At 44.3% G+C, this 12,095-nt stretch overlaps 1 protein-coding gene across 1 annotated transcript in view; it reads left to right on the top strand.

Moving 5' to 3' along the window:
- Positions 1-11,868, top strand: part of TGM2 (transglutaminase 2) — a 172,919-nt gene extending 161,051 nt beyond the window's left edge. Inside the window, exons 11-13 of the mRNA XM_069652396.1 lie at positions 676-836; positions 9,890-10,026; positions 11,550-11,868. Of these exons, the coding sequence (XP_069508497.1) occupies positions 676-836; positions 9,890-10,026; positions 11,550-11,706 (455 nt within the window). The 3' untranslated portion in view covers positions 11,707-11,868. The remainder of the gene's footprint in view (positions 1-675; positions 837-9,889; positions 10,027-11,549) is intronic.
- The last annotated feature ends 227 nt before the right edge of the window (positions 11,869-12,095 follow it).

Below are 12,095 nucleotides of genomic sequence, written 5' to 3'. Positions count from 1 at the left end.
TAGCATGCACTCACTATCCCAATCCCTTTAACTCGCACTCCCAGCTTATACCAGCTGTGAATATTCACCTGCTTCTGGTTCACTCTCTACCTCTATTATCCCAGCCTGTGCCTATTTCTCAGGCTTTGCTCTTGTCCCACATGATATGATATGATAGGTTATTTCTAACGCGCTTAATACTCAGAGGTTTCTAATCGCGGACCCGGGGATCGAACCTGTATCACACACTGTGCCATCTTGCTTCCAAGGCGAGCACGTTTCTGCTGAGCTATCCTCCCATCTCTACATCTCACTAGATTACACTGAAACCCCAAGTTAATTGTCCCTGGTTCACTTTACAGCTTTTAACAGTCAGTGCAGGAATAAGGGGTCTTCAATAATTCCGGCTTGCCTCTTATCCCACCTTACACCCGCAGGAGGCTCCGTACGGGCAATCTAGTCCAGGGCACCATGTATCCGACACCTGCGCTGATCAACGAATGCACCTTCGGCCAAGGATCCATCACTACATAAGCAAAGTGTCGCTTGTGTTCATTTAAATGCTCACCAATCTCTGGAAGTGGACCATTGCCGCATCCAGTGTTTCTTGGGACAAATGTTCCATGCCCCCCGTGTTCGTCTTCTTCAGTGCCGGCCTCCCACCTCTCCTTGATGGTTCTCAATCTTGTGTTTCAGATACGACTGTGCCTTTACGCATTCTCTATGAGAGATATGGTGATTGCATGACCCAGGACAACTTGATCAAGGTGGTGGCCATGCTTCAGGAGAGCCAGAGCAATGACGTTCTTCTGGGGATAAGGGATATCTACGTCAAGAACCCAGACATCAAAGTTCGGGTAAGGCCCACAGGACATGAAAGACGGCAATTGTTGAGTCCCCCTCTTTGTTTCTTTTTCTTCTGATCCCAAGACCCCTATGACAGGGCCCTGGCATAGTTCATTTGATGAATTAGTATTACATCTTAGGCCTGGGATCGATCGATTGGTCCACATTGTGTGTCAACAATGACATTTTCAGTTTATAAGGAGCTGTGGCAAAGGTTGGGAAAGTCTAGGGTCACGGAATAAAGGTTTAATGGTTCAGCCTCTCAACTACCAACCAATCAATACGTTTTTTTTCTGTCTAAAACATCATTTACCCTCTAGGTTTTAACCAGTTCATTTCTTGTAAGACATGCTGCATGTTAATAGTGGCTTGTACTCGGCCACAGATATTGTCGACAGAGACTGAAACAATCTGGAAAGCACAAAGACCCTTTACCACAAGCAACATCAGCTAAGAATCATCAGCTCTGTCTGTGAACATGCAATTCATAGGCATTCAGGCTAAGAGCCTTTCTTTCACTGGACACCAGTTTCCCACGAGAGACTGGCCCATACGATATACCAAATACCAGCTGCCAGTGCACCTGGTGTTTATTCCCACCCAGGCGGCAAATCAGGGTGGGGAGGAATTGCAAGGGAAAACAAATATCTCCTCATCTGTGTTGGAAAACTGGGTGTTTGATCATTCACCAATCAACGGAGTTGCTGTTCAGTGCACACACCATTAGATGTGGCAGCCTGCCTAAAATTAGGTTACTTGGTCGAGGGGCCATGTGCTTGCCGCCTCCACACGTTGTGGATCAGTCTCCCAGTGTCCATCCCCAAAAATGCTCTTGTTAAGGGTCTTACCCCTCCCCCCCACTTCCTGCCAGGTGGATGAGGGTAAAGGACAGGGTTGCCCACCAGCACCCCACACCCCAAAAGGTCTGCCCAGAAGAAGAGAAGTTAGAAGCAGTTATTTTTTTTTTATTTAACTCTGGCAGGAGCTTCCACTTCGACCATTGGCACTGCAATACCAAAGTGGTGTAGACTGCCAGTGGAAGAAGGGGCTTGGATATCCTCTGGCACCTACACAGGCAAATGCCACCTGCAATTCAGACCCCCCAGTAGAGCTAAAGCGTGTACAATGCCAGTGAGAATTCTCCTCTAGTAGTGGGTAGTGCCATGGCCCAAACCTAATGGGCACTAATGACGATTACCTCCCAGTGCTACAAAACCACCTAAGGAATACGGTGGGATTCTGGTCGGTGGTCAAAGTGAGGGGGACGGGTCGGGAGCAGCGTTCCGCTACTTTCATATTTGACTGTTAACAGTCCCACTACCTTCTGCAACAATTTCCAACCTTCCAGAACTGTTCTTTGTGAAGTGAAAGCACACTTCTCCACTTTTCCACCTGATAGCAGTAACGGCTAAACTGAAATCTGTTTCAAAATCAGCCACGAGGCACTTTACAAGCACATACTGGCTCACTACATCGTATGTATAAAAATATGGCAATATTTGTGTATGGCGATATTTTTGCGGGGATATTAACACATGGAACCCTCATGGGTATCACTACATATTATCCCCACCACAAATATCGCTGTATATATAGTCGACTGGAATGGCCATAGGCGATATTTTTGGGAGGGATAATGTTTGGAGTTTTTGGGAGCGGGGGTGGCAGGGGTTGCGGGGGTGTGCCCCGCAGGTTCCATGCCTTAATATTGCGCAAAATTATGGCAATATTTTTGTATGGTGATAATTTTGCGGGGATATTAACACATGGAACCTACATCGTGTAGAACACATGACAACATAAAACACATTCCAAAATGAAAGGCGTCATGCCAAAAGTGAAGAGCTTTGGCTCACTTCCTGAGGTGCATAGGTAAACAGCTGTGAATTCCAGGCATCCAACCCAGTGTTTCAGGGGGCAGGCCTTTCATGCATAAAGTTCCCTTTACGGCTTTCCAGAGACCATTAAGGAGGCTTGACTGCACCGTGCTGCACTCCCACCCCCCAGCCCTTTCATCGTTCACATTGGCAAAATCTGCACTCATGACTCAAAACCGGAAATGAAAGTCCAGTTAGTTTGTGTGTGTCATTGGCGCCCCAGCGGACCCAGCTACATTGATGTCACCGTTGGGATGTCAGCCAACATGGCCGCACCCAGGGGACTCATTTCAAAAACAGAAAAGTGCACATTTCCAAGCCCCACTAAATAGCCAAATTGTTCAAGGTGTACTTTATCAGTCGGGGATTGTTCAAAACCGTGTCCATGTCCTTACTGCTTGAAGGCGCAACAACAATTCCAGTCCCAAAATCTGAGTCTGATCTTTTTTGCGAGAGCCATGGCCACCTCTGCCCCTTGGGCTGGCATCCAGGGCCAGGATCGTTGTGTGACATTCCATCCATTTACAAGCCACCACACGTGCATGCCACGGCAGCCTTTCTAAGTCTATATTAACAGCGTTCCCATTTTTGGCACAGTCTCACGGTACGATTGCACAACATTGGCAAGAGTATGTAATTCAGGAAACAATGGTGTCTGAGTTATATTTACAAGCTTATAATGCTCAATAAACGCATAGGTAGAAGCAGCGCACTGGTTCTAATGAGTAGGACAAGATGGCTGACAGTCACTCAGAGTATAAAGTTAGACTGAATTTCCAAACTCCCAAACTGACAAAGATACCCTCAAGTGTCTCATTAACACTGCAATCTCACACTTTCATGTTATGTTATGCAAGGGTCAGCAATAGAGTGCTGGTACACCACACCACAATGGTTTTTTGACACAAAGCGTCCTCAAGAAATGTAGGAAGAAAGGAGGGCTTTGTTGGCTAAGAAAAGAGCCAGGTTTTGAGATGATGGCGGAAAAAGAAGTGACGAGAGATAGAGCGGAGAGAGTGCAAGAGCTTTTTCCAAGCGGAGGCAGCAAGAAATGGGAAAGTGTGACCACCTTTGCAGCAAAGAAGGAAGTGTGGAAAGTTGAGAAGAAGGAGAACGAAAACGACACAAAAGGGTGGAGTAAGAAAAATGCTTGATAAGGAATAGAGGTCTCATGAGTGAAGAGAGCGCAGAGTGAATCAGTGAGATTCGAAAAGGACTCCTTGATTAATGGTCAGCCAATGGGGAAAGGGGAGATGCTCCTGTTTGCGAAGGTGAAATACAAGATGTTCAGTATCATTCTGGATGAACTGAAGATGAAAGAGGCAATAGGAAGACGGACCGAAATAGATGGAGCTCCCCTAGTTTAAGCAAGACTGGAACAGAGCGGTGACTGACGAGCTTTTTTACAGAGAAAGGAAGAAAGAGAAGGATTTGACATCGAATGCAAATGTGTAGAAAGCAAGAAGAGAACACCTGGTTATTTTGACGCAGGAGCATAAGTTGAGAATCACATTTTACAACCAGGTTTTTAACTACAGTGACTAGGGGCAGACAAAAAGGCAAAGATGGTGACCAAAGAAGAGGGGTCCAAAGAGAGGGATCGTTGACTATAATCAAAACCTCGGTTTTTATCAGAATTGAGTTTCAAATAGATATTACTCATCGAACAAGAGATAGCAAGCATAGAGATGAGAAAGCTGGAGAGTAAACTGGACTGTGGACCATTCAGATGAAGAATGAGTTGAGTATTGCCAGCATATGTATACAAAGAAAAGCCTAAGCACTGGGTCGGAGAAGCGAGAAGTAGAGCAAAAAGGTTACGAAGAAGGAGGCAGAGACAGAAATAGAAAGCAGAACCCTGGGGAAGACACAGGCGAGGGGCTGAAAAACAGACGTAAAAGGGCAACAGAGATTTCTTGAGATCTGCTATAGAGAAAGGATGCAAAACAAAATAGGGCTGGCACAGAAATTCTTAAGGCACTGAGTCAATTGCAGAGGATGGAATGTTAGACCATGTGAAATGTCAGTTTAAATCTAGGTAAACGAAGGCAGCTGAGGAACCAGTGTTGGGAACTAGGAGGCGGTCGTGAAGGACAGCCATGAGGATTGACTCTGACCCATGGCTAGGGTGGAAACTGGCTTGAAGAGGGTGTAGGAGGGAAAGAGATTGAAGGTATTGTTGAAGTTGAGCAGTGATGAGGGATTCCAGGATTGAGTGGCGAGGGAAAGAGAGATTGGCTGGGAATGATCAGGGGAGGTGGTGTCAAGGGATGTTTTCTTCAATAGTGGGGAGAAGAGAGCAGTTTTAAAAGCAGTAGGAGCAAAGCGAGTGGCGAGAGAAGAGTTGAGAAGAGTACAGAGTGGATTCAAAATAATAGGAGATTTGAGCTTAAGTGGTTAAATAGAACAGGCCTCAAGCAGAGAACCAGATTTGATTCTTGTGATGACGACATTCAAAGACCCCAGAGTAAAAGGGTTCAAATCATGGAGAGAACAAGGGGTAATAGTTACCAAGATTGATGAGGGGAGGGAAGAGGAGTTGGAAATAGACGCCTGAATGGGGAAGACTTAGTGAAAAAGAAGTCAATCTGGTCATAGCACGCTTGAGAGAGGCCGCTGAGAGAAGGGCCGGTGGATTGGTGAGCTCATGAAATATTTTGAAGAATTATTTTTGTTTACCCAGAGCTGTGTCAATACATGAGGAATAGAAGGCTTTTTTACATGGCTAATGCATGTTTTATAATGTTGCTAGTAAAAGTGTATATTTTGCTTCCTGTAGTTGGAGCATCATAGACGTTTCTAATGCCTTAGCATGGGTTCTTTCTTTGGCATTGGTGCGGTGTCCCACTCATAAGATTTAGTTGTGATGGAATTCATTTTGAAAGGGATAAGAGAATCTAGCACTGATGACACACTGATGGTGTCGAAAATAGAGTCAAGGTTACGTGGAGTGTCTGAAGATGGAGAGATAGTCACGGCAGAATTAAGAGAATTGATAGATAGTTTGTTCCAGAGAAGGGTCCGGGTTCTGTGAAAGAAAAAGGGTAGGAGAAGTGAAGGGGATAATGGAGTGGTACGTCGAGGGTCAGGCGGAGCAAGGTCATGATATTATATGATAGGTTATTTATAACGCGTTTAATACACAGAGGTTTCTAAGCGCGGTCCCAGGGATCGAACTTATGGTGCTCCGTGTCGTCTTGCTTCCAAGGTGAGCACATTGCCCCTGAGCTATCCTCCCGAGTCCGGGAGGCCAGAAATTAGGCTGAGCCTATTGCCGGTGGAGAGAGTAGGGTCAGAGACTAATTGTGGTAGGCCCACAGCCTCAAAGCTGCCCAGTAATGACCAAGAGCTGAAAGAGAGGGAAGATCAGCCACAAATGTTAAAATCACCTGGAACGATGGTGTGAGTGCAGGAGAGAGCAAGTGGCGCTAGTTCGCCAGTGAAATTCCCACTGAAAGAGGAGTGAGAGCGAGCGGGTCGATAGACAATAACTAAGAGTAGCAAGAGAGATGAATTCCAGACGACAGAGGAAGCATTAATATTGCAAAGGGATATAAGGGGAAATTAAATTTGCTTGAAGGCAAGAGTGTTTTTATGATTAAGTGCAACTTATGCGCCATGGCCTATCTGGTGATCTACATGTTGCAAGAGATATCCTGAAGGAATGGTAGCCAAGATGGCAAGTGATGTAGCGAGCTAAATCCAACTTTAAATAATACCAAACAAAATCAGATGTTTCTAATGAGAGGAAGTCAAAAGGTTCATTGTGTTGCTTAATGAAATAGCCTACATTCAGCAGATAATCCTACAAAAGAATATGTGGTAAAGTGGGTAGCACCGGACAAGCAGGGTGTAAGATTTGCAGAGGAGGAGAGGACACGTAGGGGTGAGCAATATTATTCACAAAGATATTGGATAAAGTGTTGTTAGGAAGAGACTGACATTGAGTTGTAAAATGAAATCTCGAGTAAAGCTTACCTTACAATTTGTGGCAGGGTGCAAGTTAGAAACCCCTTTCTGGCCCGAACGTGCATAGTTGGGCTTGTTTCTGGCACGCCACAGTGCGCAGATGGCATGCTTGCTGTGCCTGCCTGCTGAACATGACACATGTGATAAATGAGTGGAAGGACTGGTCGAGTGGCCAGTGCAGAGCCATTCGGTATTAATAATTGTCTAAAAAGCTTCGACCATCTTGGGATGGTCTGTAAAACAATCAAACGTGGGACCTGTGAAAGCCTGGCGCACTCAGGTATACAAGGAACAGAAAGTAACAAAAGTAAAACTGGTGAGGCCAGGAACTCTCTAACTACTAGAGCACTACAAGCAAAGAAAATCCAATCAAACTAAAACCGAAATATAAAATAACTGGTTGCAACAGAATAAAAGCAACTTAATAATGTTAATAAAGGAAGAAGCCACAGAGATGAGATAATCCCAAAGGATGCTCCCACTCTGTCCCCCCCTCCTGTCCAGTTAAGCAATATTTGATATTAGTCCTTCCGACGTAACATACGCCATTCTAGCATATCTTAAAGGTCAATTTTGGTCAGTAATTCATAGGGTCACCTTTGTCTCCCTTCTAAAATATTGGAATTGGCACTGCTCACTTCCAGGAAGGGGACGTAGGTCCCTTTTGACTTATGAACTGTCTTCTTTGAATTAGAAAGGCATATTTGTATCAGAAAGAATGCGCAGTACAAGAACAGTATCTAAGTTCCATCGATTACACAGGCCTCTATGATGTGTCTTTGTAGATGCATAATTGTTAACCTTGTTCCATTGCAGAGTCCCCGTGATGGCATACGATTGTGTAGTTGCTTAAGTACAGCACCTACTTTCAGTTTTAGCTCGCAAGGAGGCTTTGCCCAACAGCGTTTTGCTCTTTAAAGACTTTAAAGACTGAAACGTTGAGCCAGTCATTAACTGCTCATTGACACTGCAGCCACCGTGCCCTGTATGAAGAGAAGTGGGGATGGAAAGAAGTAACTTGAAATTATTCTGAGTGTTTGCTATGGTGGAAAGTGAAGGTGGCCGCGTAGAACCATGCTCATTCTGTTTGTTAAAATGGTAGCTGTTGTTGAATCGGAAGGGCACAGAGAGGTGCACTTTGCCATTTGGACAGCAGAGGCAAATGAACACTGATAAATTGCATCAGCTGAGTAGGACACATACCTAAGTGTTTTATATATAGAGATCGTAAACAAGCTCTATGGTATTAAAAGTCTCCATGCTGATTAGTTGAAATGACAATAATTTCACACATACACAAATAACCAGCCTCATCACTCCTACACTGTCATTAAGTTCAGTTGACTGCTTGAAAAAACAGTTCTTATATAAATATTTTCACATCACACTGGTGACAGTACATTATGTGAGTAAGTTCATAATTTCCTTTGAACGCAGAGTCTTTGCACAGGGCAAGGTCGGCCATTCCGGACAAGCAATCTAGACATGCCACCACTGTCCATTCTCATCTTTGGAAGCTACTGAACTAAACAACTGGAAGAACAACATTTTCATGAAGTTAACCCGAACTTTGTGTAGATTTATTTTAATCATTAGGTGACCAATATTGTGGATAGATATGGAAAATGCTTAATGGTTTAAGGTTGAAATTATATTTTTTCATTATATGCTGTATGATGTTATGCTTTGCTACACTTTGTGGTATTTTTATGCAGTGCTGTGACGTGACTTCTATACCAATCTGCAGTCTTTATGCAGTGAATTGAAATATTTTCCTAACTACACATGGCCCATAGCTGCAAGCAACAACACTGATACAATATCAGATATTGCATACAATATCCACTAGCCTCACACACCCATCAATGTAACGCGAAGTGTTGCTTGGCGAATGGCAGATTTATATTTCTTTGAGCCTCCTCATGAACGTAGTCCCCATAACCTAAATATAGGTGAACACAAAGCCCACTCCAATCCACAGTAAGTAACTGCATTGTTAATGTAAAACCTGTCTCCGCTTCTCTGCTAATGACATGGAGCCTTGGTCTTTGGAATTGACTAGAAGTGATAAGACATGGTGACCATCTTTGCATCCTGCTGTTCTTCTTACTGAACACCAGATTGCGGACGAACATCCAATGAATATGAAATCCAGGTGGTTCATAACATTTCATCACTAGTCCTATAAATGTTACCATTCTAGATTCGATCGAAAACCAATATTGCAACTTGTAAATTAAATTTCACACACTTTTTATCATATTTGATTTTAGTAGTTTTGCTATGAGAGTACAATAATGTTTCCCACTCTCCTCACGCGCCATTTGTTCCCTGTTGGATGTGTTGGCAATGAGAATGATGCAATGTCCCTTCTCTATGTCTATTGTACCATATATACTAAGAGAAGCTCTTTCCATGAAAGGGTACCATGTCATGCCAGATAGGGCAACCGTGGTCTGCATTAGTAGTGTTCTGGAGGAGCAGGTCCGTCTGCTGTAGTTCTTTATCCTATTGCTGGACAGATACAGCCTGCGGTTATCCGCCACTGCTGGGCAAAACTGAGGACATTTTCAATGGCCAGAAATTTCTACACGTTAGTTACTGTGTAACATATTTTATTGAAGTTCGGCAGAAGGTTATTTAAAACAGAAGTAGAGCACAATAGAGTTTGAAAAGAACGTAAGAAGTGCACATTAAAAAGCTTACAAATTGCCCTTGTTGTGATTTTCACAATGAGTCGAGAAAAGGTTCCATATTTAGGGCCATATCACCAAAACAATGAGAGGGAGGCCTTCCCAAGAGGTGACTATAAAATCTCTCCTCCTCAATATAATTCGATGCAAACTTGATCTCCTGCCGTCCCCCGAGTTCTGAGAAATATACAGACTTAACATCAAAAGGAGCATTACAATATCTTCTCCGTAGCCCTTTTAAACGTGGAACAAAGCTGCATGTGACCAGGGTATGGGAAGAAAGCTGTCTCTTGCTGAAGGTATTAATTCAAAAAGAATGCAGACAGTGGAAGTCTTCTTTGGACAACAGATGGAGGGGGGAGGTGTGTGTGTGTGTGTGTGTGTGTGGGTGTGGGTGTGTATTCTGCTTTAGATATTTCGCAGACAACCATTGGTCCTACCCTTAAACGGTTCCCCGGCTTCTTTAATGGTCATGGCCACCCTGATTTCTCATCTTTCAAGTGTGGTATCTATCCCTCTCTCTAGATTTTGGGAGAACCTGTTCAAAATAAGAAACTGGTGGCAGAGCTCACCTTGAAGAATCCCTTACCAGAGTCTCTGATTGGATGCTCGTTCATGGCAGAGGGTGCCGGCCTTACGCAGGGACAGAAGGTCAAGGAACTGTAAGTAACTCTCATGGACTCTTTCCTATGGATAGTGGTGGTCTAGGGACACTTTGTGGGACGACACTCCATTAATTCGAAATTAATGCAGAGTCTCGGCTGACAATGGTGCCCTACTCTATGAAATTCAACACACATTCATTCTTTCTTGTGGGACTTCAATTCCTGTTGTCTATAAAATGTAATATTTGGAAGGTGTATGATGTTTAGCTTGTGGTTGCTTGGAGAGAAATATATTAAGGATTTTCGATGGCAATATATGGAGTCTCTGAATTTACACGTAGTGAGAGAGGAGTTTAAGCTGGGAAAATAGAACGTTAAGACCCTCATTAGATAATATTTACCAACCCAGATCAGGACGCCATAGGTTTCTACCTGCCAGTTATGCCCCACCTGAGCACGATTATGAATGGTTATGACACTGTACCCACAAGGGTATGAAAAGGGACAGTGTGGGCCACGTCCCACCCCCCACCCCACCCGGCTGTCATCTGACGAGCCAAATGGAAAGGTCTCCACTGGGTGCAGAGGGGCTGTGTAGTGTGCCATGCGGACTCCTGGGTACTGTGAACCTTCTCCTTTGGTAGGCAGGTTCCTCTGGCACACATGGAATGGGAAGGGTGCTCTGAGCGATGACCACCGTTACAATGGGTCTCCTGGAGGTATGCCTTAGTCTCCCAGTAAGAGAGAGCACGACTAGCCCAAGCAGCTATATGCTTTGCGGAAGGTGCATAGTCTCTGCTGGCTCCGTAAGGCCGGATTTATGTATGGAGATACCCGAGACTGAGGGTCGGGACATATTTGCAGAGGAAACACAGAGATCAAATATAGTCCTTATCACCATCCATGCGCTAATCACAGTAGGATCCAATGACTGGGATTTACCCACTGGTGGAAACCTCTGCCGAGCATCCATAGTGACCGGTCTCAACATCTGGTGGTAGCACCCCATATCACCAGATGGTACTGACCACTTATTCACTGAATATAACGTGTACTTCAAATGCAGAAGGGAATCATATAATGCATAAAGTCATGGAAGGCATCTTAGTAAATACTGTTTATTAGGCTGAACAAATGGCGGGACGTAGTTCAGAAACACCCAAAGAAGCACTGCGTGAAACACAAATAAATAAATAAATGACCATGACGAACTGTTTCTTGCCGTACCGCCATTTTCCAGCCGAAGCCACAGAGGGCATTGGGAGCTATTGGCTGCCGTAGTCGCCATATAGTTCAGAGTACTGAGCCTATGTGTGAAAAGCTAGTATGCGCCCCTCCACTGAAGAGCCATCCACATTCACCAAACTAAGGTGTTGCTAGTGAAGGAATAGTTCTGCTGTGCGAGTGATCACGCTTTGTCCTACCTCAACAGCTATTGTAATTGGGATTCCCAAGCTATGTTTTTCCAATTCTGGCTGCTCTGCTTTGTGAGTCTAGTAGATGATGTGTTTTCTTTTTAGTTTTTTTCTGTTTAAATCGAGTGGCTGAACAAGTGTTTTTTTTTCCTTTTCCCTATTCAGTGATTGCCCGATTGAACCAGGGCAGGATGCAAAGGTCCGAATAGACTTCGTCCCTCAACAGTCAGGTCTCTGTAAGCTGGTGGTTGATTTTGAGAGTGACCGCCTGAAGGGAGTTAAGGGCTTTCGCAATGTGATCATCCGTCCGATGCCCAAGTGATGACGACAACAAAATGACAGATTCTTGGCGGGTCCAAAAAAGGATTGATCCAAGACTTTTATACACTTTTCTTCAGAAAGACCCGAGATGTTACAAAAACTCATTCCAAGCAGAAACAAGCTGAAGCTAACAGATAGACGTCAGCCCAGAACCAAAAGAAAATAGCAATGGCCTCTGTTAGATTCTGGGATAAAAGTTGAACATCAACATCTGTGGACGGGCTTGGTGTCCTTCCTCCATTATTACCCCTTCGGTAGAGTCTCAATCGGTCCATGCTTCTTATGTTACATGACTTTTCCAAGCGTGGGATTGTCCCGGCGCAATTGGCTAAGCATTCTTGTCTCGTATTTCTGAACTGTGCAAGTGATACTAACACAATCACTTGCTTA

Source organism: Ambystoma mexicanum, chromosome 3p, assembly GCF_040938575.1.
Source record: "Ambystoma mexicanum isolate Mex_15411 chromosome 3p, UKY_AmexF1_1, whole genome shotgun sequence".
In the NCBI taxonomy this organism is placed as follows: Eukaryota; Metazoa; Chordata; class Amphibia; order Caudata; family Ambystomatidae; genus Ambystoma; species Ambystoma mexicanum.
This window is presented reverse-complemented; position numbering and strand designations above follow the sequence as displayed.